General features: G+C 40.3%; 1 protein-coding gene across 4 annotated transcripts in view; it reads left to right on the top strand.

Annotated features, from left to right (window-relative positions):
• TMCC1 (transmembrane and coiled-coil domain family 1) overlaps window positions 1-22,637 on the top strand; it is a 242,045-nt gene extending 219,408 nt beyond the window's left edge. For 2 of the 4 annotated variants that reach the window (XM_041762791.1, XM_041762789.1), the window contains 3 exons: window positions 5,233-5,250; window positions 16,083-16,218; window positions 18,626-22,637. In XM_041762791.1, the coding sequence (XP_041618725.1) occupies window positions 5,233-5,250; window positions 16,083-16,218; window positions 18,626-18,940 (469 nt within the window). In that variant the 3' untranslated portion in view covers window positions 18,941-22,637. The remainder of the gene's footprint in view (window positions 1-5,232; window positions 5,251-16,082; window positions 16,219-18,625) is intronic. The other 2 variants (XM_041762790.1, XM_041762792.1) reach the window with 1 other exon arrangement.
• Window positions 22,638-26,192: the final 3,555 nt, after the last annotated feature.

Genomic DNA, 26,192 nt, shown 5'->3' with positions numbered 1-26,192 from the left:
GAGGCAGAGACACAGGCAGAGGGAGAAGCAGGCCCCATGCACCGGGAGCCCGATGTGGGATTCAATCCCGGGTCTCCAGGATGGCACCCTGGGCCAAAGGCAGGCGCCAAACCGCTGCGCCACCCAGGGATCCCTAAAGCCAGGAATAAAACTCAGGTATATGTGACTCCAAAGCCAATGGTTTTTTGTTTGTTTGTTTGTTTGTTTTTCATTTCAGGACAGTTTTTTTCCCACAAGTTCAACCCTGAAACTTATTATGATTAAAAGACTATAGTCTAGCTGAAATCTATATGATTGAAAGACTTAGCCCATAGTCTAGTTCTAGGAAGAATTGACTGCATTGAATATTGGGCCTTTTCCAGGTCAAAGTGTGTGTTTTACTAAAAGCTGAGTCTTCCTAACTTATTTTATAAAATTCTGTGAATGCAAAGAAAAAAAAAAACCTACTGAGGAAATATTGACTTCTATCCTACTTCCCCCTTTGCAGAGTCCCTTTTCAGTAATCACTCACTCAGTGTGCTTCTTATTCCTCTCTACCTGTGAGTAGTGCCAACTTAAGATTTTTACCCAAATCATCTACTCACTCTAAAATAATCAGAAACATTCAGAAGCCTGTGTAGTATAGTCTGTCTCTTCACCCACATAACTATGCCGTGGCTGAGTATGTCTTCAGCACCCACATGCATTCAGCCCAGGAATCCACTGTAAGAGAGCTTGGATCTGAACTCCACCTGAGCCTTTGATCAGGAACTAGGTGTTTAGTCTTTAAGCTGAACTTTGGGCTCTCAGATATAAGTGAGAGCATGTATTTTGGGAAAGTAGGATGCAAGGTTTAGACATTTTTTCTAGTGATGGGATTGTGCTAGCTTCAGATTCTTCTTGTCCAGATAGTCTGTACAACCCATTAAAGTATGATCACAGGTTTATTAGTAGAACCTGGGTTCACATTGTACTTCAGAGATAGAAGAGCCCTTAGATATCTAGTTTAATCTCATTTTACATATGAGTACACTGGAGGCCCAGAAAGATAAAGTGACTTTTGCCAGGTCACACAGTAAAAATGGTTTTGACATATATTTAATCTGCTAAAAAGTAGAAGACTAGTCCTTTTCCCAAGGTGGGTATAATATATTAATGAGCTACCATAGGAAAAAGTTGAGCTGGGGCAAAATGTATTGAAAATAGGAGAGGGGCAGCCCCTGTGGCTCAGTGGTTTAGCCACCTTTGGCCCCGGGGCAGATTCCAGAGATGGGGGATTGGGTCCCACATCGGGCTCCCTGCATGGAGCCTGCTTCTCCCCCTGCCTGTGTCTCTCTCTCTGTCTCTCATGAATAAATAAATAAAATCTTTAAAAAAAAATAGGAGAGAACTAGGAAAGCATTCATTAACAGTTTTACAGGTTCCTTTTTTAGTTTTCCCCTTAGGGGATCTGGCTGGGAATCCAGTCAGCTACTACCTGTATGTAGCAGTGTCATGTAGGGCAGGCTAAAAACCCTCCTCATGTTAAAGAGCACTAATGCCATTTTCATAGCTTCTATTTTAAGGGGATTACTGTCCTTTGGAAATCAGCTTCTGAGACTGTTTGTATTAAGCCCAGGGATACTTTAAATTGCCCTGAGTCATAAGAGCAAAAATACAGAAGGCGGCAGTCATCATGAGCAGTCATTGTATGCAGTACAACCATCAGTAACTAGGTGCCCAATTAGGCACAGGCCTTCAGATTTTTAACTTAAACAAATGGTCAGTTAAATATAATTTTATTTTATTTTATCATCATTAGATATAAGGAAGATATGATCAGACACAGCTATTTTTGGGACCTTTACTCCAGGTGTTAGACCTATGTCAACTATAAATTGATCTGATCAATTTTTTCCGATTGTCTCCAGAGTATGTATAGAGTAAGTTTGGACAATACATTTGAAATAGAAACTGAGAATATTAGATCAAATTAGCTTCTGTAGAGGAAAAAAGCCCATATTTTCTTAAGAAGAGTAAGACCTTCCATATGTGCTCCATATGTATATGCTCTTCTCGGTATAGCTCTGAAGAGGTATTGGAGGAAGAATGGAAGGGAAGGAGGAAGGAAGAGAGGGAGAGAAAAATTATTTACTTCAGTAGTTAATCGAGGTGGAACAAGCCTGCATTCAGTATTCAGTTCTGCTGTGTGATCATATGTAATTCCTCTGAGCCTTGGTTCCTTTGGTTTCCTCTATAAAAACAAGGTGATGATACTTATTGTAGAAGGTTGTTCAGATTATTAAAGGGGATGTTGTAAGTGTAGCACCTAATATGGTCTGTGGTGTGCCAGGGTGTTGGAAATTAGAAAGGTGTCATTACCAAGTTTCCAGATTGCCTAGAAAGTCTCCCCTCTCCAGCTTTTATTTATTCTTTATATGCTTTAGGCATCTGTGGTTTCTTGTCTTTAAGATAATGCACTGCCTACCCTGAAAGTCCTTCCATTCCAACTAAAGTATTTTTCCTTTCCAACTAAAGGTTAGATCAGTGTTTCCTAGCCTCTTTTCCAGCTTCAACACAAATGAGGTAACAAAAGTTAAGGAGGGAACATTCAGGGATGCCTGAGTGGCTCAGTGGTTGAGCATCTGTCTTGGCTCAGGGCATGATCCCTATCTGTGGATCAAGTCCTGCATCAGACTCCCTGTGAGGAGCCTGCTTCTCCCTCTACCTATGTCTCTGCCTCTCTCTCTGTGTCTCTCATGAATAAATAAATTTTTTAAAAAAAATTTTTTTTTAAAAAGGAGGGAACATCCATTTTCCCCAATTCAGCCAGGAATGTATTCAAGTGTTTACCACACAGCATAACCCTAATCTAGCTATGTCTCTCTGTTCTGGTCAAATACTGACAGAAGCTATCTCAGGTCCCTGTTGGTGTTTGCCCTGGGACCTGGTTCTTCCTGTTTTTCTCCTACCTGCTCTACAAGATTCTTCAGCCATCTTGTCCTAGTGACCTATTACCCAACTAGGGAAGCATCCCTGACTCTCAGAGATGTCTCCAAACTTTGAGCCACAACCAAAGAGTGATGCACTAGATGAAACATTCCCAGTGTGACACTCATCCATATTCTCACTCATTAGGAATTTGACCCAAAAGAGCCCAGGCTTATCTTTGATCTAAGAAGATGACTATGGTGTTGACTAATCCAGTGGCTGAAACATTTTTTGCCTTATTATTATTTATTAATTGTTTACCTACAACAAAATCTAGATGTCTTTTTGTCTTTTAAAGATTTTACTTGGGGGATCCCTGGGTGGCTCAGCGGTTTGGTGCCTGCCTTTGGCCCAAGGCACGATCCTGGAATCTCAGGATCGAGTCCGGCTGGAGCCTGCTTCTCCCTCCTCCTGTGTCTCTGCCTCTCTCTGTGTCTGTCATGAATAAATAAATAAAATATTTTTATTTTTAAAAATATTTTATTTATTTATTCATGAGAGACAGAGAAAGAGGCAGAGACACAGGCAGAGGGAGTCCAGTGCGGGACTCAATCCTAGGACCCTGGAATCACGACCCGAGCTGAAGACAGACACTGAACCACTGAGCCACCCAGGCGCCCCTAGATACCTTTTTATATTTTGTAAGTAGAGTAGATTTTGCTTCAAGTTGGGGGATGGATTTCACCTGCCAAAATATGACATAACCTACATTTTAAAAAGATCTCACAGTCTTAAGGCTTTCTGTTTGCTAATAGTTAAACTTAAGTCATATTCAAATGTCTAAGTTATCTTTGAGTTGTAATGCTTTGGGAAGGACTTTTGAGTAAAACATCTCAAAATGAGATTATTAATCCCCCACTACTTTGTGTTCCAGCTGGAGTCTTATGGAAGGATATACCAGTCAAAATTATACACCTGGTAGGATTGAGAATTACCTTGCCCCTTCATGTCCAGAGAGCTCTAATTGCCATCATATCAAGAGGCTAAAATCTCTTAGAGAAAGTTCTTGACTTGAAAAAATCACATGTGAAAGGCGGTACACAGTTTACATTCCCCTTTTCCTACCCTAGTCTTTGATTTGATACTAATATTTAATGCGAAGACAGAGGTGTTCTTTCTTCAAATTCCCTAGGTATCTGACTTCCCTATTTTAGGATTTAGGTAGGAAGTAAACACTAGCTAGTAAAGCAAAAAAAGATTATAATATTAATAATGGGAGCAATGGAAAGTCAATGGGGAGCTGGAGCAATAGGTATTTTTTTCCTTATGTTGTTTACATTTTGCATTCAATTAGTGGTATAGAAATAATAACTTTTTAAAAAGAATAAAATCTAGAAACAGGAAGCATGAACCGACTGGTTTGGATTCTCAGTACAGCCTCCTATTTCTTAATTACAAATTAAAGTACCTCCCAGGGACAAAGGAGGTAAGGATTAATGTAGAAATGTCTTTATGAATCAGAGGCAGATGCTACACAATAAAAAGGCATGCGATGTGATGTGGGGGTGGGTAGTTATTGTTCTTGTTATTATTATTATTATTATTATTTTTTAATTTTTTTTTTTTTATGTTCTTGTTATTATTGATGCTGGTGTTTTGATGCTTTGATGTTTACATTGATTAGATGTAGATTGAACCCTAAATTCCTCCCCCACATGCACTCCTCCACCCAAAATGACATCACTTCGTCTTTACTGGGTTCTTTGTGTTAGCCTGATTTCATACCATAGTTTCACATGTAGATTATGTAAGCCACATAAAAATGACTGATGGTACTGAAAATTGTTTGGAAGTTGCTAAGCCTTATCAGATTTGTGCTTTCAAATTGTGGGTTGTGAGGTTGTGAAAAAAGCTAAGGAACAAACTTCCATGACCTGGGTGAACAAATCAGCAAAAATGTTTTAGTAATGAGAGGCCCAGGAACGTTCTTTCAAGGTACTGAGACAACCCAGAAGACCTACATTCCAAGACACCAAGGGCATCTTGCCAACCTCTTTGTTCATCACATATTACAAAAACCTCAAAGTTTATGGCTTTCTTGGTTTCCTTCCTGATGTTTCCTGCAGATTGGAGGTGCTTACTATGGTAACCCAAACACAACTGTGTAAGTGTAGGGGCGCCTGGCTGGCCCAGCTCGTAGGGCATGTGACTCTTGATCTCAGAGTCGTGAATTCAAGCCTCACATTGGGTATAGAGCCTACTTAAAAAAAAAAAAAGAAAAATGCTTAAGTGTAATAGCGTTTCAGCTACACAATAACAGCTGTGGCTTTTCTGTTCTTTCAGAAAGTCATCATTCTCCAGGTAATTCTTATGATGTAAAGAGGAAAGTAAATGCTAGTAGTTATTAGTTGGTGAATTAATGGGGCTGTTTCAACTGGACCAGTTGTGGGTCTTGCTTCACCCTTGAATTCTGCAGCTTTATGTCACCATGGCAAATCTCCTAACCTGTTGGTCTGTTTTCATCTGCGGGGAAATGGAGCTCATTCTGCTTACCCAAATGCTACTTTGCTATTTAACTACTTGTTAATAAAGTACTATTATCTGAGAACAATAGTATGTTTTCTCATTTAGAAAAACTCTCAGCTTGAGTAAATCTTGCTACTTCTCATGTAACCGTAAGTAAATTGTTTAATCTCTGAAGAACTTTATTTTCCACAAGAGCATGATGAGGATTAACAATTTCTAATTGACTCTGTCTAGAGATTTCCAAAGATCAGATGAAATTTACTTGAGATACTTTCTGCCTCACACGTAACAAAACACATACCATGAAAGGAAGGTAGGTAGGACAGTTTCATCAATTTAAAGGAAAGCTTGGAACAGGTCAGTGAATGGATTTAGTTATCTGGCAAACTTGAGTGAGGGAAATACCAAGAACCCATTTGTATGTTTGTGCTGGCCCTCCTGATGAGGAAGTAAAAGAGGCTTGTGCCTCTCTTGTCCTTCTTGAGAAAGACAGAATGTGTACCCAGAAAATTCATTTGTGTGATGTCAGGGAAAATTATGAATATACTGGAACAATAAAATTTTAGAAAATGTAAAATTGAGAATGAGGAGATAGATGAAAAATGGAGAAGTAGGAAGAAGTAGGAAGTAGGAAGCCTTGAACAGTGGAGTCAAAGCTTGAGGGAGGCTACATGGCAGTCAACAAGCAGTTCTTTTGAACTTCCTCATTAGGGTTTGTTGGAGAGACCTGGGAAAATCATAGACAAAAATGAAACCAAATGTATGCTTATGATAGATCTCTCCCACTGAGCTCCATTTGTGTACAGGGCATTTGACATCTAACTCCTGTTCAGTCTTCACAGTTGCACGTTGCAGTAGGTAGATCGCCTCCTCACAGGGTCACTGTGAGTTGTGACTATGTGACTGTGAGAGGACACTGGTGAGTTGCAGAGCCAGAGTTTGAATCCCAAACCTAGGCTGAGCACAAATTGCATAAAACCACATGAAAACAGGGTCATCTGGGTGGCTAAGTCCGTTAAGCTGTCTGTCTGCCTTTGACTCAGGTCATGATCTCAGGGTCCTGGGATGAGCCCAGCGGCCTCCTCCAGCAGTCCGCTTCTCTTCTCCCTCTGCTCCTCCCCTCCTTCCTCCATTCCTGTGCTTGGACTGGAGTTCCTCCCGGACTTGCACTCTCTCTCTCTCTCAAATAAAAGAATCTTTTAAAGAAAAACTGCATAAAAACAGAAGTACAAAGAAGGTGCAAAGTGGAAGGAGTGAAGACTGAGAGCCTTAGGTATAATATGAGATGAACCAAATCTAGTCTGAAAATGGTTTCCAGAATCTTTGACATGTTAGTGACCACGGTATGATAAACACTGGCTTAGATAACAAGGTTCAAGAGTGTTGGGAACAAGTGCTGAGGACTTTTGCAAGTACGATTCTCATACGGTATTACATATTTATATATAGTGTTATAGGGATCCCTGGGTGGCGCAGCGGTTTGGCACCTGCCTTTGGCCCAGGGCGCGATCCTGGAGACCCAGGATCGAATCCCACATCGGGCTCCCGGTGCATGGAGCCTGCTTCTCCCTCTGCCTGTGTCTCTGCCTCTCTCTCTCTCTCTCTCTCTGTGACTATCATAAATAAATAAAAATTAAAATATATATATATATATAGTGTTATATAATTACAGAGTTTCTCTCTTTACAAACAGATAAAAATCTGAGGGACAGCCTAAGGTGTTATTTATAAGTGATCTTAGGTATTCACAAGTGAAAATATCCAAAACATATCACAATGCAAAGCCATGAAACAGCCCAAAAATAGAGATATATGCAGGAGTATAAAATTGTATAAAATACTCTCAAGTGAAAGTTCCAGATGGCACAAGGAAATGTAGTTAATGAAAGAAATTCAGTATCAAATGGACCAAAGAAGATATTATACTGCCAGAAGATAATGCAGTCATACCTTCAAAGTGTGAATAACTGTGACCTTAGAATGCTATGTGCACCTAATTTATTATTCAAGAAAGAGTGAAATTAAAACACTTCCAGACATATGTAGACAAAAAATTACCACTCATGGAACCTTTGCTAAAAGAAATACTAAAGGATATATTTCAAGAAAGGGGGGGGGAGACCTCAAACAATGGGTAAAATAAGTCAGTAAAGCATGTTCTAATTAAGTAGGGACTTAAAATTATATATACTAAAAAATCTAAATGTCTTATTTCAATTTGGATCTAAATTCTGGAAAAGAGGGCAGCATGCGTGGCTCAGCAGTTTAGCACCACCTTCAGCTCAGGGCGTGATCTTAGAGACCCAGGATCAAGTCCCACATCGTGCTCCCTGCATGGAGCCTGCTTCTCCCTATGCCTGTGTCTCTGCCTCTGTGTGTGTCACCGGCTGGCGCAGTCAGTAAAGCATGTTGCTCTTGACCTCAGGGTTGAGTTCAAGCCCCATGTTGGGTATAGAGATTACTTAAAAATAAAATCTCAAAAAAAAAAAAAGTGTTAAAGCTTTAAGGGAAGAAAACCTTTTGTACCTTAATCTGCCTGGCACTTGGCAACTTTCTGTTCACTTTATTCTTGTCCTCTTCAATCAGTGGGTGCTCACAGAAACATTAGGATAAATAAAGCACAAATGTGAATGCAGTTTTGCTTTTCAACTAGATGTGTAGCTACAGGACTCCTAAACACAGACAAAATGACAAAATAGGCTAACTTAAACCTTCAGCCCCCAACATGGACTTCCTAACTGCCTGTATTTGGGGGTTGAGTGGGGAACAGAAAGGCTCTCCTAATTCTTACCTCTTCTTCTCTCCCGACCTTTTGTAATGCATACCGAAGTGTTTGCTACCCTAGCAAGCACGGTTCCCAGGCTTGGGACTGGGATATTCTATAGGAGCAGCCTGTGAGCTCTGACTTGGCCTTGCCCACTCTTGGCCTCCGTATCTTCACCCAGGATGAAGACAGTAAAAGACAGGCTCATCTTTACAAATACGTGCAGAGAAAGCACACTGAAAGAAATCACCTTCAGCGGCTGAATTCAAAATGATACTGACAGATGCAAGTGCAGTTAAGGCTTTACCAGGGACTTGTTCTATAGAAATACATGGGGAGGGCACCTGGCTCAGTGGTTGAGCGTCTGCCTTTGGCTCAGCTCCTGATCCTGGGGTCCTGGTATTGAGAGTCCCCACCCCCACCCCCACCCCTGCATCAGGTTCCCAGTGGGGAGCCTGCTTCTTCCTCTGCATATATCTCTGCCTCTCTCTGTGTCTCTCATGAATAAATAAATAAAATCTTTTTTTAAAAAAGAAATACATGGGGAACTACTAACTGTTGCTGAATGCAGCTATCAGAAGTAATGCAGGCAAGGGAGTAGCTTGTTTTTTGTGGCTCCAAAACTATGGAGTGAGAATCACAAGTAGCTAGGTTTTAGTTCAGTTTTAAAAAGAATTCCTCTAATAGTGGAAAAAAAAATCTTAGAAAAATGAAACCCCGCCACTGGAGGTGTTCAAGGAGAGATTGCTTGTCAGGGATGTCATAGAAATAATTCCTCAATTGGAAGAGATGTAATAGATTTCTAAGATCTTTTCTAACCCCCAGAGTTTAAGATTCCTTCTACTAAGGGAACTTTTTTTTTTTCAAACAATACTTTAAATGTTTGTGGTATATTTCTCTTCTTGAGGAGTAGGGAGGTACATGAAATAATGATAAACTTTTTTTTTCTGATTTGTTAAGATATCCATTTATTTTTATTGAAATATAATTGACATATAATAATTAGTTTTAGATAGAAAACAATGATTTAATATATGTCCTTATGATTTTCTTTTTTTAAATAATGGTAATCTTAAAGACATGTAAGATCAAGTGTGAGATATTTGTATTTATTTCTGTGATGAGCCTAAAATGAGATTAAGGCCATGAATCAGTCACCACAGGAAATACTTGGCTGGCTAAAAAGGTTTTCAAATTGCCTATGAATTCCTCTCAGGGAGCATGTTTTCAAGTGATGCCTTCTTTAATATGTAGAAACACTTTCAAAAAGGCCATTATGTTCCTCGGTAAATTATGAAAGAAGAAAAATGGATTTTTTTAAATAATGCTTCTGTACTATTTCCCTCATTTTATAGATGAAGGAACTTACTCAGAAAAGCAAACTAACCTAAACAGTAGGTTATGACAGGCAGACCCAAGGACTCAAACCCAAGCTTTCCTGGCTATAATACCTATAATCATTTCCCCACTGTGTTTATGATAAACCTCAAGTATGCTGCAAAGTTGGAAATAGTTGTACAATAAGCTTCATACCACCCACCCCTTAGATTCTACATTCTACTATATCATCTAATCAGAATCTTTCCATCTATCCATCCTTCCTCTCATTTTTAAAAAGATTTATTTATTTATTTATTTATTTATTACAGAGAGAAAGATTGTGTGTGTGTGTGTGTGTGTGTGTGTGTGCACGTGTGTGCGCGCGCACACAGGAGGGGCAGAGGGAGAGAGAATCTCAAGCAGACTCCACACGGAGCGCAGAGCCGGACTCAGGCTCAATCTCATGACCTGAGCTGAAATCAAGTCAGATGCTTAACTGACTGAGCCACCCAGGTGCCCCTTCCCTTCATTTTTTTTTTTTTTAAGATTTTATTTATTTACTCAGAGGCATAGAGAGAGAAGACAGAGATACAGACAGAGAGAGAAGCAGGCTCCATGCAGGGAGCCCAATATGGGACTTATCCTGGGACTCCAAGATCACGCCCTGGGCCAAAGGCAGACGCTAACTGCTGAGCCACCCAGGGATCCCCCTCTTCATTTTTTTAATGCATTTGAAAGTAAATTGCAGACATCATAATCTTTTTTAACAGCTTCATTGAGTTCTAATTCATAATACCATAGAATTCACCCATTCAACTTACATAAATCAGTGATTTTTAATGTATTTACAGATATATGCAGCCATCACCATAATCAGTTTTAGGACATTTTCATCACCCTCCAATCTTCCCATTCTGCCCAGACCCTGCAACCATTAACCTTTATCTCTGTAGATTTGCCTATTTTGGACATTTCATATATGTGGCATCATAGTTTGTGGTCCTTTCTGACTGGCATCTTTCACTTAGAATAATGTATTCAAGGCTCATCCATATTGTTGCATATGTCATTACTTCATTTCTTTTTATTTCCAAATAGTATTCCATTGTATGGTTGCACTGCATTTTATTTATTCATTCATCAGTTGGTGGACATTTAGTTGTTTCCACTTTTTGGGAATGATGTTGTTGTGAATGTTTTATACACCTTTTGTGTGGAAATAAGTTGTTATCTCTTTTCAATGTATACCTGGAGTGGAATTTCTGGGTCATATGGTGATTCTATAACTTTTTGAGGAATTGCCAAACCGTTTTCCAAAGCTGATGCACCCACCATTTACATTCCCACCAGCTCTATAAGATTTCGAATCTCTCCACATCCTCCCCAACACTTGCTATTATCTTCTTTTTGAATCTATGTTTGTAGAGTTATTACATTCCTCTTCCCATTGACTCTACCCTTAACATCAAGCTCCAAACAATCATGTCACTATAGCTCGGTCCAGCTCCCTGTGTGGCTATATAATTTGTATCAACTGTAGACCTGACTCAGATTTCTTACTTATAAAGGGAGTTTAGCTCATCTGGGCTTCCTGAGTAGTTTCAAAGTGGCATCATCACAGTGTATAGGTTAAGAACTTGGGTTTAAAGTCAAACAAACAAGGATTCAAATCTTTGCTCCCTACTTAATTTCTGTGTGCCCTTAGGTAAGTCACTTTACCTCTCTGAGCTTCAGTTTCCTTAACTGTAAACTAAACCCCCTTCTTGGGGTTTTAGAAATGAATTTGGGTAGGAGTGCCTGGGTGACACAGTAAATTAAGTGACCAACTCTTGGTTTCGTCTCAGGTCTTGATCGCAGAGTCCTGGGATCTAGCCCAACTTGGGCTTGGGCTCTGGGCTCAGCACAGACCCTGTTTGCATTTCTCTCTGCCCCTCCTCCCCCCAAATAAATAAATCTTTTTAAAAAAACAAATTTGGAAAAAAACAAACAAAAAATAAAAAATAAAAAATAAAAATAAATAAAAAAAAACAAATTTGGATATATAGTAGGAACTGAATATATGGCAGCAGTTGTTGTTGCTATTACTTTTTATCCTGTTCTAATGGTATGTGTGAGCCATATTTCATATCAAATAAGATTCTCCAACATTCCTGAAAGACTACACAATTATGGAACACATGCCAAAGATGTCATATGGGTCTATTCTCAGCAGCAGATTGATTGTCACCACTGCCATTCTCCCCTCCCTGCCACCGAACATCAGTCCCTAGCTTAGGAGGATTATTTGCAGCAAGGCCCAGCCCTTCCCTTAAATTTCAAGGGACTGATACTTTGGAACAGTCCTTTTATAGAGTCTCTATCCCATCTCTAGTAAGGTGAGAGAATGATGAAGTCATCAAATACTAAAAACAACAAAGAAATAGTGAGCTAAATAAACTAGGAAGAACCTGAAAAGGCAGTACTGTATCAACATATTCTTATGGCAACTGGTGGAAAATTTGATAGAAAATCAGTTCCAGGGGTGGTACCGGTTTCTGAGCACATATCTTGGGCTGCAGATGAAGTGAAAAGATAGTCACAGAGAATATTGGCCTGAGTTACAAGTAAAGGGTGGAAACACCTTCTGATTTGTTCCATCACTTTAGTAACAGAATTTCAGTGTAAAAGAAAACAATACAGATACCTATCAAGGATAAAGGAGAACTTAGTAAGATTCAGTAATACAGTAAAAAGGTTCAGACTGTGCCTTTAAAACAAAAAAAAATCATTTCTTAGAGAAAGAATGGAGTTTATGATATAATTATTGGAAGGGAGAATATCACTGATACTGCAGTATAAGAATTACCTCTAACAGAAAACTTCTATTCCTTAAAAGTTGTGTACTATATATATAGGTGTTAAGAACAAGAAAAAGGAAGGGTAGTTTTAGGTGTCATTTTTATTGTTTTAATACACAGTCCCCTGAGGCTTCTATACTAGTATTGGGTGTGTACTTGTGCCCAGGTAGTGTTCTGTGGTAGTATATTCTGTCTGACAGAGGGGCTTACATGTTATTCACCATAAGCTAGAGATGTGTTTATTTTTCCCTTTCTAGTCTGTTTTATTTTTATTCACCATTTATTTTATTTTATTTTTTAATAATAAATTTATTTTTTATTGGTGTTCAATTTGCCAACATACAGAATAACACCCAGTGCTCATCCCGTCAAGTGCCCCCCTCAGTGCCTGCCACCCAGTCACCCCACCCCCTGCCTTCTTCCCCTTCCACCACCCCTAGTTCATTTCCCAGAGTTAGGAGTCTCTCCTGTTCTGTCTCCCTTTCTGATATTTCCCACCCATTTCTTCTCCCTTCCCCTCTATCCCTTTCACTATTATTTATATTCCCCAAATGAATGAGACCATATGTTTGTCCTTCTCCAATTGGCTTATTTCACTCAGCATAATACCCTCCAGTTCCATCCACATCGAAGCAAATGGCGGTATTTGTCATTTCTAATGGCTGAGGAATATTCCATTGTATACATAAACCACATCTTTATCCATTCATCTTTCGAGGCTCTTTCCACAGTTTGGCTATTGTGGACATTGCTGCTAGAAACATCGGGGTGCAGGTGTCCCTGCGTTTCATTGCATCTGTATCTTTGGGGTAAATCCCCAGCAGTGCAATTGCTGGGTCGTAGGGCAGGTCTATTTTTAACCCTTTGAGGAACCTCCACACAGTTTTCCAGAGTGGCTGCATCAGTTCACACTCCCACCAACAGTGCAAGAGGGTTCCCTTTTCTCTGCGTCCTCTCCAACATTTGTGGTTTCCTGCCTTGTTAATGTTCCCCATTCTCACTGGTCTGAGGTGGTATCTCATTGTGGTTTTGATTTGTATTTCCCTGATGGCAAATGATGCGGAGCATTTTCTCATGTGCTTGTTGGCCATGTCTATGTCTTCCTCTGTGAGATTTCTCTTCATGTCTTTTGCCCATTTCATGATTGGATTGTTTGTTTCTTTGCTGTTGAAAAGTTCTTTATAGATCTTGGAAACTAGCCCTTTATCTGATACGTCGTTTGCAAATATCTTCTCCCATTCTGTAGGTTGTCTTTTAGTTTTGTTGACTGTATCCTTTGCTGTGCAAAAGCTTCTTATCTTGACGAAGTCCCAATAGTTCATTTTTGCTTTTGTTTCTTTTGCCTTCGTGGATGTATCTTGCAAGAAGTTACTGTGGCCGAGTTCAAAAAGGGTGTTGCCTGTGTTCTCCTCTAGGATTTTGATGGACTCTTGTCTCACATTTAGATCTTTGATCCATTTTGAGTTTATCTTTGTGTATGGTGAAAGAGTGTGGTCTAGTTTCATTCTTCTGCATGTGGATGTCCAATTTCCCCAGCACCATTTACTGAAGAGACTGTCTTTCTTCCAGTGGATAGTCTTTCCTCCTTTGTCGAATATTAGTTGACCATAAAGTTGAGGGTCTATTTCTGGGTTCTCTATTCTGTTCCATTGATCTATGTGTCTGTTTTTGTGCCAGTGCCACACTGTCCTGATGACCACAGCTTTGTAGTACAACCTGAAATCTGGCATTGTGATGCCCCCAGCTATGGTTTTCTTTTTTAAAATTCCCCTGGCTATTCGGGGTCTTTTCTGATTCCACACAAATCTTAAAATAACTTGTTCTAACTCTCTGAAGAAAGTATTTTGTTTGGGATTGCATTAAACATGTAAATTGCCCTGGGTAACATTGACATTTTCACAATATTAATTCTGCCAATCCATGAGCATGGAATATTTTTCCATCTCTTTGTGTCTTCCTCAATTTCTTTCAGAAGTGTTCTATAGTTTTTAGGGTATAGATCCTTTACCTCTTTGGTTAGGTTTATTCCTAGATATCTTATGCTTTTGGGTGCAATTGTAAATGGGATCGACTCCTTAATTTCTCTTTCTTCAGTCTCATTGTTAGTGTATAGAAATGCCACTGACTTCTGGGCATTGATTTTGTATCCTGCCACACTGCCAAATTTCTGTATGAGTTCTAGCAATCTTGGGGTGGAGTCTTTGGGGTTTTCTATGTAGAGTATCATGTCATCGGCAAAGAGGGAGAGTTTGACTTCTTCTTGAGTGCCTTTAATGTCTTTTTGTTGTCTGATTGCTGAGGCTGTCTGTTTTAACGTGTAGTTTTCAACGATCCTCCTCCCTACTTAGCTCTTTTTTGGTTCCTGGGATTTCCACACACAACCTACCCCAGTCTATCCTTTTGTCCTCTACCTAACCCATATTCCTAAAACACTGTGTTTATCATGTCACCCTCCCCATCAGCAGTCTGCTTTGGGCCCATTTACTGTTTCCAGAATCCCAACTCCCATACCTACCTTTTAAGGCCAGATTTCCCTTTTCTCTCCAACATAGATTCACCATTCCAGTTGTCCTGTACATTTCTCCTTGCTTTATCCATGTTCTTTTTCTACCTGAAACCTCTGATCTTGCCCTTTAAACCTTCTTCAGTCCTACTGGTTCTTAGTTGCCCTACCCATATTCCACCTTTATGTAAATAAACTTCTTATAGGTAGTCCCAAGTGCTAGAGATAAAAGATGAATTAAATGACTTTCTCCCAAAGAATCTTATCTCCTTCCATTCTTGTTTTTTTTTCCTCAGATATAGCCACACTGGCCTACTTTGTATCCCTCAAACCTGTCAAGCTAGTTCCCATCTTGAGAACTATGTACTTGCTATTCCTTCTGCTTTAAGATGCTCTGACCCCCACATCTTCATAAGTCCTTTCAAATCATGGTTCAGGTTTTATCTGACATTGTTGGAGAGTGCTGAACAGGACTCTGGCCATTCCAGCTTAACCTACCACCAGGCACCCTGTCATATATATACCCCTATTGATCTTCTTCATTTTACTTATCCATACCTTCAATTGTCTTGGTTTTTTTCTGCTTCCTTCCATCCAACACACACACACACACACACACACCTTAATATGTAAACTGCTGAGGGTCGGCATTCTGTGTTGCTTACCACAGTATTCCCAGTACTTTGAACATACATGGTAAAAGGCAGGCTCTCAGTAAATATTTGTTGACTGAGATGTCCTAGACACTATGCTTGGCCATGAGGATGATGGGCTCTGAACCGTGAACATCCAGGTGAGTGATCTGTCCAGTATCAGAATAGCTACTGGTGACTGCTAGCAGGTCAGTTTCCACTTATGTGCTGTTTATCTTGTGATGAGACCTGCTTAATTGTATTCTAGTTTTTGCCTCTCCCCTATGCTGCTCAGAGCAGAATAAGAACTGCCTCATTTATTATGAGTATGCTCAAAGCTAACCAGGGCTTGCTGGCATTGCTGTAAATACTGTGTGTTGAGAAGACTGTGGAAAAACCATGTTGCTGCTATGACATGGCCTTGTGACAAGCTGTCCAGTCCAGGGACTAAGAGCTGTACCCACTAGCATGCCCTGTTACCCCAGGCCACTGACTTAATTTCTTTGTGCTTTTGTTTTCTTCCCTTGCAGAATGGGTTTTGGGGATTAAATGTGAATAATACCAGGAAAAATATAGAATGCATAAAATTCTAACTTTTTCCCCCTTCCTAGATGTGAACGATTAGAAGAACAGCTAAATGACCTAACAGAGCTCCACCAGAATGAAATCTTAAACTTGAAACAGGAATTGGCCAGCATGGAAGAGAAAATTGCATATCAGTCCTATGAACGGGCCCGGGACATCCAGGTTAGCATGAAGGATCAGATGTTAAAGCAAAAGACTAAGAAAAAGTAGAATGGTGGTTGGCAGGGGCTGGAGGTTGAAGGGAATGACGGGTTCTTGTTTAATGACTACAGAGTTTCAGTTTTACAAGATGAAAAGAGCTGTGGAGTTAGATGGTGGTGATGGCTACACAACATTATGAATGGATTTAATACCACTGAGCTATACACTTAAAAATGGTTAATTAATTTATGTTAGGTTTCTTTTGCCACAATAAAAAAGAAGAAAAAGGAATAAAATACTGATACATGCTCTATAACATGGATGAATCTGGAAAACATTAGGCTCAGTGAAAAAAAAGCCAGTCACGAAAGGCCACATATTATGTGATTCCGTTTACATGAAATATCTAGAACAGGCAAATCTATGGAGACAGAAAGTAGATAGTGGGGCCTAGGGGCTGCACAAAGATGGAATTAGGAAGTAATGGCTAAGAGGTAAGGAATTTCTTTTTGGGGTGATGAAAATGTTCTAGAATACAATGGGAGTAATGGTTGCACATTATGAATTTACCAAATGCCACTGAATTGTACACTTTAAAATGGTTAAAATTAAATGGTAAATTTAATGTTAGGTATATTTTACCATAATATTGAAAAGTTTAGGAAAAAAGAGGGGGAAGGTAGAGTATCAAGAGAGGGTTATACCAACTGTAATATACCTACTCTTCAAATGAGGTACATTTCTCAAAAGTCTGTACCATGTAGGGGTGGTATGCTTGCTTGGGTTCATAAGAAATGTTCTGAGGCTCACAGGTCTCAGTATATAGAAGACCATATGCATTATTATATCTGTTGATTACTACTTCAGGAGCTGCTCTGACAGGACTCATGGCCATCCTGTCTTCTTCTATAGCAAAGGGAGCTTTTGTCCTAGTTGCCAAGCCCAAACCTTTACAGGCATATTGCCAGGCCATTTCGTGAGAGTAACACATAAGACAGTTATGTTTAAGACCCTCTAGTTTATGCTGTGAGGAAATAGAATATGTAACTTTTTCTTATTCCAGTTAGGAGGTATTTCTAAGGGAACAGTTGCTGGTTTCACATGAAAGCATCTTGAAATAAGCTAGTCTTAGGGAAGAGAAGTGGTCCAGGAATCTTGTATTATAGCCTAAAAGAATCAAGGGAATGTCTGAATCATTTGCCCAGCTGCCATCTTCTCCAGACTCTGGAATTCTGTTAATGTTTCAGTTTTTTCCCCATGATCATTCTGGGCTGGGTAGTATTCATTATCTATTCATTAGCTTGCTTCAGTCTGAAGTTGCCTAGCCTTCATCTCAAATCCCAGGAAACCAGTACACATTGAAACCAAGACCAGAAAAACCTAGGACTCCCACCACTACTGAACTTTAGAGGATATCTGACCATAGCTAAGGAGATAGGTTCTGTCCTCTGAATGTTGAGGGTAAATTTCATATAAACTCATGGGTTGAAGGGAGTATATCACTTATAACGTTTGGTCTAGTGTTTGGGCATAGTGTCCTTACAGCCATTAAAAGGGAGGGAACGTCCTCTTCTTACGAAAATAGATCAGAGAGCCCTATACGCTCATGTATGTGATTGACTTGACTCGGAAAACAATGGATAGTACGTACAAGTATGTCCAGAGGATATTCACCTCATCGCTGGTATAGTGGGAAAGTTGAAAATAACCTAAAATCTCTCCAACAGGGAACTCAATAAACTGTGACATATCTGTCCATACTATAAACTGCCACATAGCAGTTAAAAAGAATGAGGTAAATCTCTACACATTGACATATAAAGGATTGGCAGGACCCACTGTTGAGTGAAAAAAAATGAGCTCTGGATTAGTTCCTATAGTATACTATTTGTATTAAGATAGAAAGTCAAAAAATAATTCCATACATTTCCGTAGGCTTAAATTTGTATGCAGTTAAACAGGTGAAAGAATGAACACGTATCAAACTGACAGTATTACTTCAAGGCTAAGACCTGAATTTGAGAAAAATATCAAGAGAGACTGTGTATCCTATTTGAAATGTTTTATGTTGAACAAGAATAAAATTTCCCCCCCACCATGATCATTGTCCTGTGAAACTTAAATTAGTAATTTTTAAATGGAAAGAAATCATATACTGGAGGTCTTGGCATTAAAACATTCGAGACCAAATCTAAGTGTGGCTGGTACTTCCTGTGACCCATCCCACAAGGAATGCAATGAAGGGCAGTTTAGGTGAATAATAGTCACTTGAATAATGACTTACACATTTGGCTTCTCATATTTGAGACTTTAACACATTTAAAATCATTGGCGTAGCTCAAGATGCATCTGGCTTACCCAAAGTGCATGTCAGCTATTCAAAATACTGTGAATAGAAGGCTTAACTATTCCCTGTTCTGGCCCACAGGAGGCCCTGGAGGCGTGCCAGACCCGTATTTCCAAGATGGAGCTTCAGCAGCAGCAGCAGCAGGTGGTACAGCTGGAAGGGCTGGAGAATGCCACTGCCCGGAACCTTCTGGGCAAACTCATCAACATCCTTCTGGCAGTGATGGCGGTCCTTTTGGTCTTTGTCTCCACGGTAGCCAACTGCGTGGTTCCTCTTATGAAGACTCGCAACAGGACGTTCAGCACTTTATTCCTTGTGGTTTTCATTGCCTTTCTCTGGAAGCACTGGGATGCCCTCTTCAGCTATGTGGAACGGTTCTTTTCTTCCCCCAGATGATGCTGGCACAAGAAGGCAGTGCTCCCCTACCCTCTGGCGAGTGCATGCAGCGAAGAATTAGACAGCAACTTACCTACTCTGAAGTTTTCTACAACAAAAGAGTTGAGTGAATCTGTTTACATTTAGAATAATGTTTTTTTCTTCAAGAGACGCAATTGCAATAGTATTTTTTAGATTTTATCCAAGAAGTTTTTTGGGCAAAAATCTTGGATCATTTTTATGTAGCATGATTTTCCTTGGGATGCAAATCTTAAACAGTCCTTTAATATGAACCAACAATCTGGAGCACACTGAAGGGCATTCTAAATTGTGGCTTGAAGGACTGCACTAAAACCCACTAAAAAGATGCAAAAACCTGATTAGGGAAACCAGTTAAACCTAACACCCTGCCTCGTCTGGGCTCACCACCTCTCCCCCTCCCAGACTAACTTTACTGTGAAATCCTACCACATTCCATGTCTGAATTTTTGGATTCAGGGTGGATTGTCCTTGTCCGTGGAAGAACACATGGATCTCTCCCTGGCTTTCTCACCCAAGTTGGCCACTCATGCTAACCCTGGAAGTATGATCATTTTTGAACCTGGTCACTTAACCTTTGCTAGGATACAAAAGTGAGAGCATCATGCCCCAAAGGATCACTGCAAAGCCCTACTACAGTATTTTGAAGTAGCCCTTTAAATACTTAATTTTAAGCAAAATCCCTTGGCCGCACTTTTAAGGTTTTTTTAAATATGTGTATAGTCACCAACTTAAAAAACAGAAAATCCGAACAGCATACTTGAAGAATGTAATACTCAAACTCTCAGTGCTTCCTTATGGTTTCTAATAGGATTTTTTATTATTGTTATTATTATTATTGGGTTTTTTTGGAAAGGGTTGGGAGGGTCTTTTATTTTTCCTTTGAAATAAAGAAGTGATGTTTTTAAATGAAGAAATGTGTGGATATTTAAGTGTGCTGCTCCCTCTTGTCTTGAAACAGTTTGAGTAAAGGAAGACTTGCTATAAATGCTTCCCTCTGATGCCCTTGTTTTGAGATGCAGCTTAGACTTCCTCCTCTGGCTGCTGCTGCTTTTTGGTGTCCTGCCACCCCATCCCCACCACTTCATGGGCTTGGCTTGGTTGGAGAGGAAAGGGGTGTGCAGGGAGAGGAGGAGGCTGTTTCCACAAACCAGCATGATAGGATAGATTTTTTTTGCCCCAAGAAAATGTTCACCCAGTGACTTTGGGCTGGGGTTGTCTTTAAGAAAAACTGAGACTATATTATGACAGTCATACATAATTCCTTGTGTTTCCTTAATTTATTTTTAACACCCCCTAATTACTGAAACCAAAGTGATGTGAAATCTCTCTGCATTTTGGCCCCAGCATCCTTAAGTTCAAAGCTTTATTCTGTCTGCCTGAGAGAATCAACTGAGGGTGGTTCTCCCTAAAGAACAGAAAAGGATCTGTCAGGTTAGAAGGACCCAAGTTTGGGGTGTAAAATGTTGTCTGCTTCCTATTCATCTAGACTGACTTACTAACATACCTATGCTCAGTGGACTTTTATAGACAGTTTAGAAAAAACGACTGAGCCTTCTTCCCCATGCTATCACCAGTTCCACCAGAATGGAACTGGGCTTTTAGAGCATATCTAGAAAGCTTGGTTAATCTTTTCATATTCATAGTATTGAATCACAAATGCTGTTCCCTCTTGGCCTCAGTTCTGTACAACTAAGTGATGAGCAAAGGGCACATAATATGCTCTGAAAAGAGTAGCAAAGCATGCTTTGCCTACTCTTCCCATACCAGGAAATTCTTTTGGAACTAGATTAGCATTGCCTTCTCTGTCTGAGAGGATGGTTTACATGACAGCTCCAGCCTCCTGCAGCTTTTGCAGGCTGGCCTTCTCAGAGTCAGCATGTTGTTTCCATAATCATTTTGATATTTTAACTCAGGTACCCCAATCTTCACTCCATCCCCAGATGATTGTAGTACAACCTGTTAGCTCTGTTGACCTCTCAAAATTAGTGCCCAAAGCAGGGACCACAGGGATGAATTTTCTATTAAAAAAATAATTGGAACCAATTCATGTTCAGGCCAAAAACAAATTGTTGCCATGCCTATGTATTTTAAATGTTAATTTTGCCTAAAAATATTGCAGTGACTTTAGGCAGGAGTGCCAAAGGACACCATGACCTTGTCAAACTAGCATAGTTTCTCCTAACCTTCTGCTCTAGCTTAATCACTCAGAATAAGGAAGAGAGCCCCACAAAGTTATCAAAAAGAGGCTCTAGCCGCCATCCTCTGGCTTTTCTAAGAACCTTTGAGTCCCCTAAACTGTGTAGAGGCTACTAAGTTTTGTGGGCACCAGAAGTCACTGTGATGATAGATTGAAATTGTTTCCATTTGCTATGGGACAATTTCTATCAAAGGAAGGTTTTTGCCTCTGGACAGCCCCCTGAGCTCCCAGCCAAACAGGCCATGCTAACTGCCCACCATCCTCTCTCAAACTGTCTTAGGAAGGAGCTTCAGGCTAGGTCAGTCACAGTAATGGCTTTCCAGCTGTCTTGTCCTTTGATTCTTCACCAGGCCTGACAGTTGTCTGCATTTAATGCTATTTGTAACCATGCATCTGTGTTCATGCCTTCCCCCACTTCTCGCTGCCCACACCTGTTGCCTTTGTGTTTCTCTGCATTGTGGCTGTTCCTGGGTTCTGGTCTATTCAAAGCTCTTCTATAACCTCACTCTAATGGTTGTTTAACAATTGTTCTGTGAGCGGACATTTCCCCTTGCTTTAATGCTTCTTCTCTTTTAAAGACTACGTGCATTCCCTTTGAAATGAAGCATTCCTGGATTACCTGTTAGTGCTGGTGCTTGAGGCTGGCTGTGGTAGCCTGGGCGACTCTGTTCAGGTTGTAGAATAACTAATATTTTACCTTTTTTTATGACTCAATTGAAGGGCACTTCTGTCTGCTCCGATTTTAATTCCTTGATAGATACCCAGTGCATCCTAGCAAGGAAGGCTTTCTACTCCACTGGCTCCTTCAGAAGCAAAAGTACGTTAAATTTTACACTTCATTGACTGGGGTCTTCTTTCTCCCCTGTATCCCCTTCACCCAACTGAAGTAAAAAGCTGAGACCAAGAAGAACGCTGGGATCAAGCCTTCCTTGCTAGCCATGCCCTAATAATGAGCATATCTTTATGTGGTCTCCACTGCATTTGGTTTTGTTTCTGACTTCATATTCCTTTGAGGTACAGTCAGAGGAAATGCTGAATTCCAAGTAAGCTCCAGTGAGGAGCTACCTTTCAGCTTTGGGAAATACTGCATCCAAAACAAAACCAAAAACTATAATCAATAAATTGACACAGGCAAAATTATGGTTCCCACCCCCACATGAAACGGGGCATTTTGAATGTGGCTCTAAGAGTGAACATTTCTGTCTGTGTGTTGTGTACGCTAGGTGATGCCCTCAGCAGGACTGACTACTAGACTGTAAGTGTGTTTTATCAAAGTGTGTCAGAATAAAAACTCACTTGCACGAATTGAAAAGTACAGAAATGACACTTGTGAACGCGTGAACGTTAACACTGTAGTTGATAGATCTTAAGCTGCTAATTGTTGAGAGAGAATTACATTTATGTTTTGTCTGGTTGCTGCATATTCTCAGCAGCACTTTTACTGTACATACAAATTGAAATAAAGACCTCAGCTATTAACGAGGTGGTTGGACTCGGGTTTATTTTGCTGTTTTGCATATTTATTCAGTTTCCATGACAAGTTTGTCAGTTTGAAAACTTTCCACTAGTTTGTATATTTAGAAAATCTCTGTGTGTGTGTGCGTGCGCGCGCGCACACTCAGTATCTTGAAACCATAACTGAGAGGTAGGTGGCTGTCACCCAAGATTTTATACCCATCATCAGACTGTCACTTTGCCACAATTCCTTTCAACTGGTAGGTAAGATTGCCTTTTAGTTATTTGGAGGAAGTTTTTTAGAGGTATCCTCCCACCTCAGATTAATCTAGTGACCCCAGATGGGTATAATAATCCCTGTCCATTCTTTTTTACAAGTGTGTTTCACTGTGCTCAGAGGTGTAGCTACCAACTGTCAGCATACAATGCTGTTATAATACCATTGATTATATTCCTAATCGCTGTTCATTCTTATAAGGCTTTGTTAATAAGCAATTGTTATGATGGGTATATAAATACACTTTGTAAAACATTTGACATTTGAGGTCTTATATACATGGAAGGGGTTATTATCTAGCTAAATCCCATCTATGGTTTTGTTAGGGAGTAGTAATTTTTTTTAAGTAATCTTTGTGCCCAACATGAGGCTTGAACTCACGACTCTGAGATCGAGTGACATGCTCTACTGACCGAGCCACCCAGGCATCCCTAGAGGTAGTAATTTTATTTTTAAGAAAAGATTTTATTAAAAAAATAAAAAGATTTTATTTATTGGAGAGAGAGCATGAGCAGAGGGCAGGGAGAGGGAGAAGCAGGGTCCCCACTGAGCAGGGAGCCTGATGTGGGGCTCCACCCTGGGACCCCAGGATTATGACTTGAGCCAAAGGCAGGCACTTAAACCACCTAACCACCCAGGCACCCCAGAGGTAGTAATTTTTAATATGGATTCTCCTTAATGATCTCTAGGGCAGCCTTTGGAAATCCAGAAGCTCTCATCTTTCCTTTGACAGGGTACCAAGCAGGTACCTGATGACTTGATTCTTGACAGCCACAATTTGAATGTTGAGATATTTGGACCCACACTTCTGGCTTACTAGCTCTGCCTCCTATCTATCTGAACGTTAGAGATATCTTGATCCTACCTAGTGGGTGTTGTGAAAATAAAGAATGCCTCTGTAAAAGCTTTTTAAATTGCAGTGAGAATGCCTTAAATTTCTTGAAGTGTGGACCAGGCTGCCATGTACATATATGCACGTTGAACATTGCCCAACCCCATAGTAGGCTACACTATGAACTCAATATATCCACATGTTGTGCAGGGCATAACAGGTACAAAGAGCGGGCCTGATTATAATAATTATATAATGTATAATCTCAAAGCATGCTTTATTTTCATTCATTAAGAACTTGGAAGAGTGGAAGGCTGGTAACAAATCTGAGAAGCTGCTGTGAAAACAGACTGGGGAGACAGGCAAGGGTATGGCCAACCAGAAAATATATCTCACCAAAACATTCAAATGTACTACTTTTAAACTCTATGAACTAAGCCAGCCACCTAGCCAGCTTGTGACCTCGAGTCTAGGTAGCGAAGAATGGCTAACATTTATTACTCACTAAATGTTCTTGAATGCCAGGCATAATGCTTAGTACTTGGCATGCAGTTCTCACTGCTCCTCACAGTCTCACACAGGCAGTCCCTGCATTGTCTAGGTTAGGAAACAAACCTGGGTTCAATGGCTTGCCCAAAATGATACTGTTAGGAAATGGTAAATGAATGTGTTGGAAAATAAGTTGGTACAATATATATAACAAAAGATGAGGGTTTACAATGTGTGAGTCTAAGAGTTAATATGAACCAAGAAGAAAACAGCTCAGTAGAAAAATAGGAAAAGGTTACAAAGTAGCTCATAGAAAAGGAAATGAATGGCCAGTAAGCATTCAGAAGAAAATGTTCAGCCTCATGTGTAAATCAGTACATTAAATGGAAAAAAAAAAAAAAAAGGCCAGTTGTGGAGTAGGAGTAGTATACTGTCTCCTGTTTATGCAAAATATTCTCGTTTGTGTAAATGTATGTATGTAAGTCTCTAGAAAAGGAACTGCCCAGTAAGCTGTCCCCACGTAGTCGTTCCAGGGTGAAGGGTGCTTTCATGCTTGACTCCTGAAAATACGAATCTCTTGAATGCAAAATGTATTTGTTTTCTAATTAAAAATACCAACAGTTTGTAAAAAGGAAAAGGTCGGTCCATTGTGGAGAAATGAAAAGAGTTGATAATGTTTCTAATACCAGATTATAATAGACCATTTTCTGCATTAGGATTGCCCTAGAAGGGTCTCTAGACCCAGGGTGAACCATCTACTGGGCTTTCTGGAAACCTGGGTTTCCAGGCTTGGTGGCCAAAAGGATCTCCCGCTGCCAGAAGGGGATGTATGGAGAGGTGTGACCGCAGTAGTGGGTACAGCCTGTTCAACTCACCCCGGCACTTATCCCACAACATTTGAGAGCCGCTGTGTACAGCGACTGGGCTGTGGAGATGTGCTAAATCAAGAGAAAACTGGTAGAATGAAATACATGTTGCAATAGTCAGAGGCCACGCGTGGGAGAGGAGAGGAGGAGGCACTTCTTACAGGGCAATCGGGAAAGGCTTGGGAGGAGGTGGTATCTGCCTGGCACGGGATGTGTTTGGGATGAGTGGAGGTAAGGAGGGGGTTACAAGTTGAAGAAGCAGTATTAAAGCCATGGAGGTGAGAAAGCCGGAGGTGAGTGATTCCAACCTGTGAGTGACTGGCAGGCTGCCTAGAACAATGCGGAAATCAGCAGCAAAGTTAAAAAAGCGGGGTGGGGGCAGGGGAGCAGGTTGTAAGAAATCTGGAAAGCCATGTTAAAGTTTCACCCTACAGCTACCGCTACCAGAGAGGCTCATCAAAGGTCTTGAGAGGTGTAGTGACCCAGCCTGGTGTTTACAAATAATTGTCATCATTTCAAAAGAAAGCAGTAGCCTCTTTTTCACTGTCCCAGGTCAGTTGGGTGATTGAGAAATGCTGCCCGAGGTATTTGGTCTTTTGCCTTTTGATCCTATAATATAGAAGGAGCTTCAAAATTTTATTGATGTATGAAAACTGAGGGTAGAGGAAGATCAGACCCCAATTTTTACTTCAAAAAAATTTACTTTTGGCATTAGAATCCTTCAATCCTAGAGCAAGAGTACTCAACAAAATCTAGTCTTCTGTCTTTATGAATTTCAGTTTAAGTTGTCCAATCAAATTTTCCTTTAGAAAGGCAGCCCGGGTGGCTCAGCAGTTTAGTGCCGCCTTCAGCCCAGGGTGTGATCCTGGAGACCCGGGATCAAGTCCCATGTCGGGCTCCCTGCATGGAGCCTGCTTATCCCTCTGCCTGTGCCTGTGCCTCTCTCTCTCTCTCTCTCTCTCTCTCAACAAAACAAAAACTATACCTTAGATGATTGTGAGGATTAAAAGAAATAGTTGTAAAGTGTCTCACCCAGCACCTGACCTCAAGTACGTGCTCCACAAATGGTCTCTATTATTATTATTATTATTATTATTATTATTATTATTATTAGA

Source organism: Vulpes lagopus, chromosome 7, assembly GCF_018345385.1.
Source record: "Vulpes lagopus strain Blue_001 chromosome 7, ASM1834538v1, whole genome shotgun sequence".
In the NCBI taxonomy this organism is placed as follows: Eukaryota; Metazoa; Chordata; class Mammalia; order Carnivora; family Canidae; genus Vulpes; species Vulpes lagopus.
Note: the sequence above shows the minus strand (reverse complement) of the source record. Positions and strands in the feature narration are given on the sequence as shown.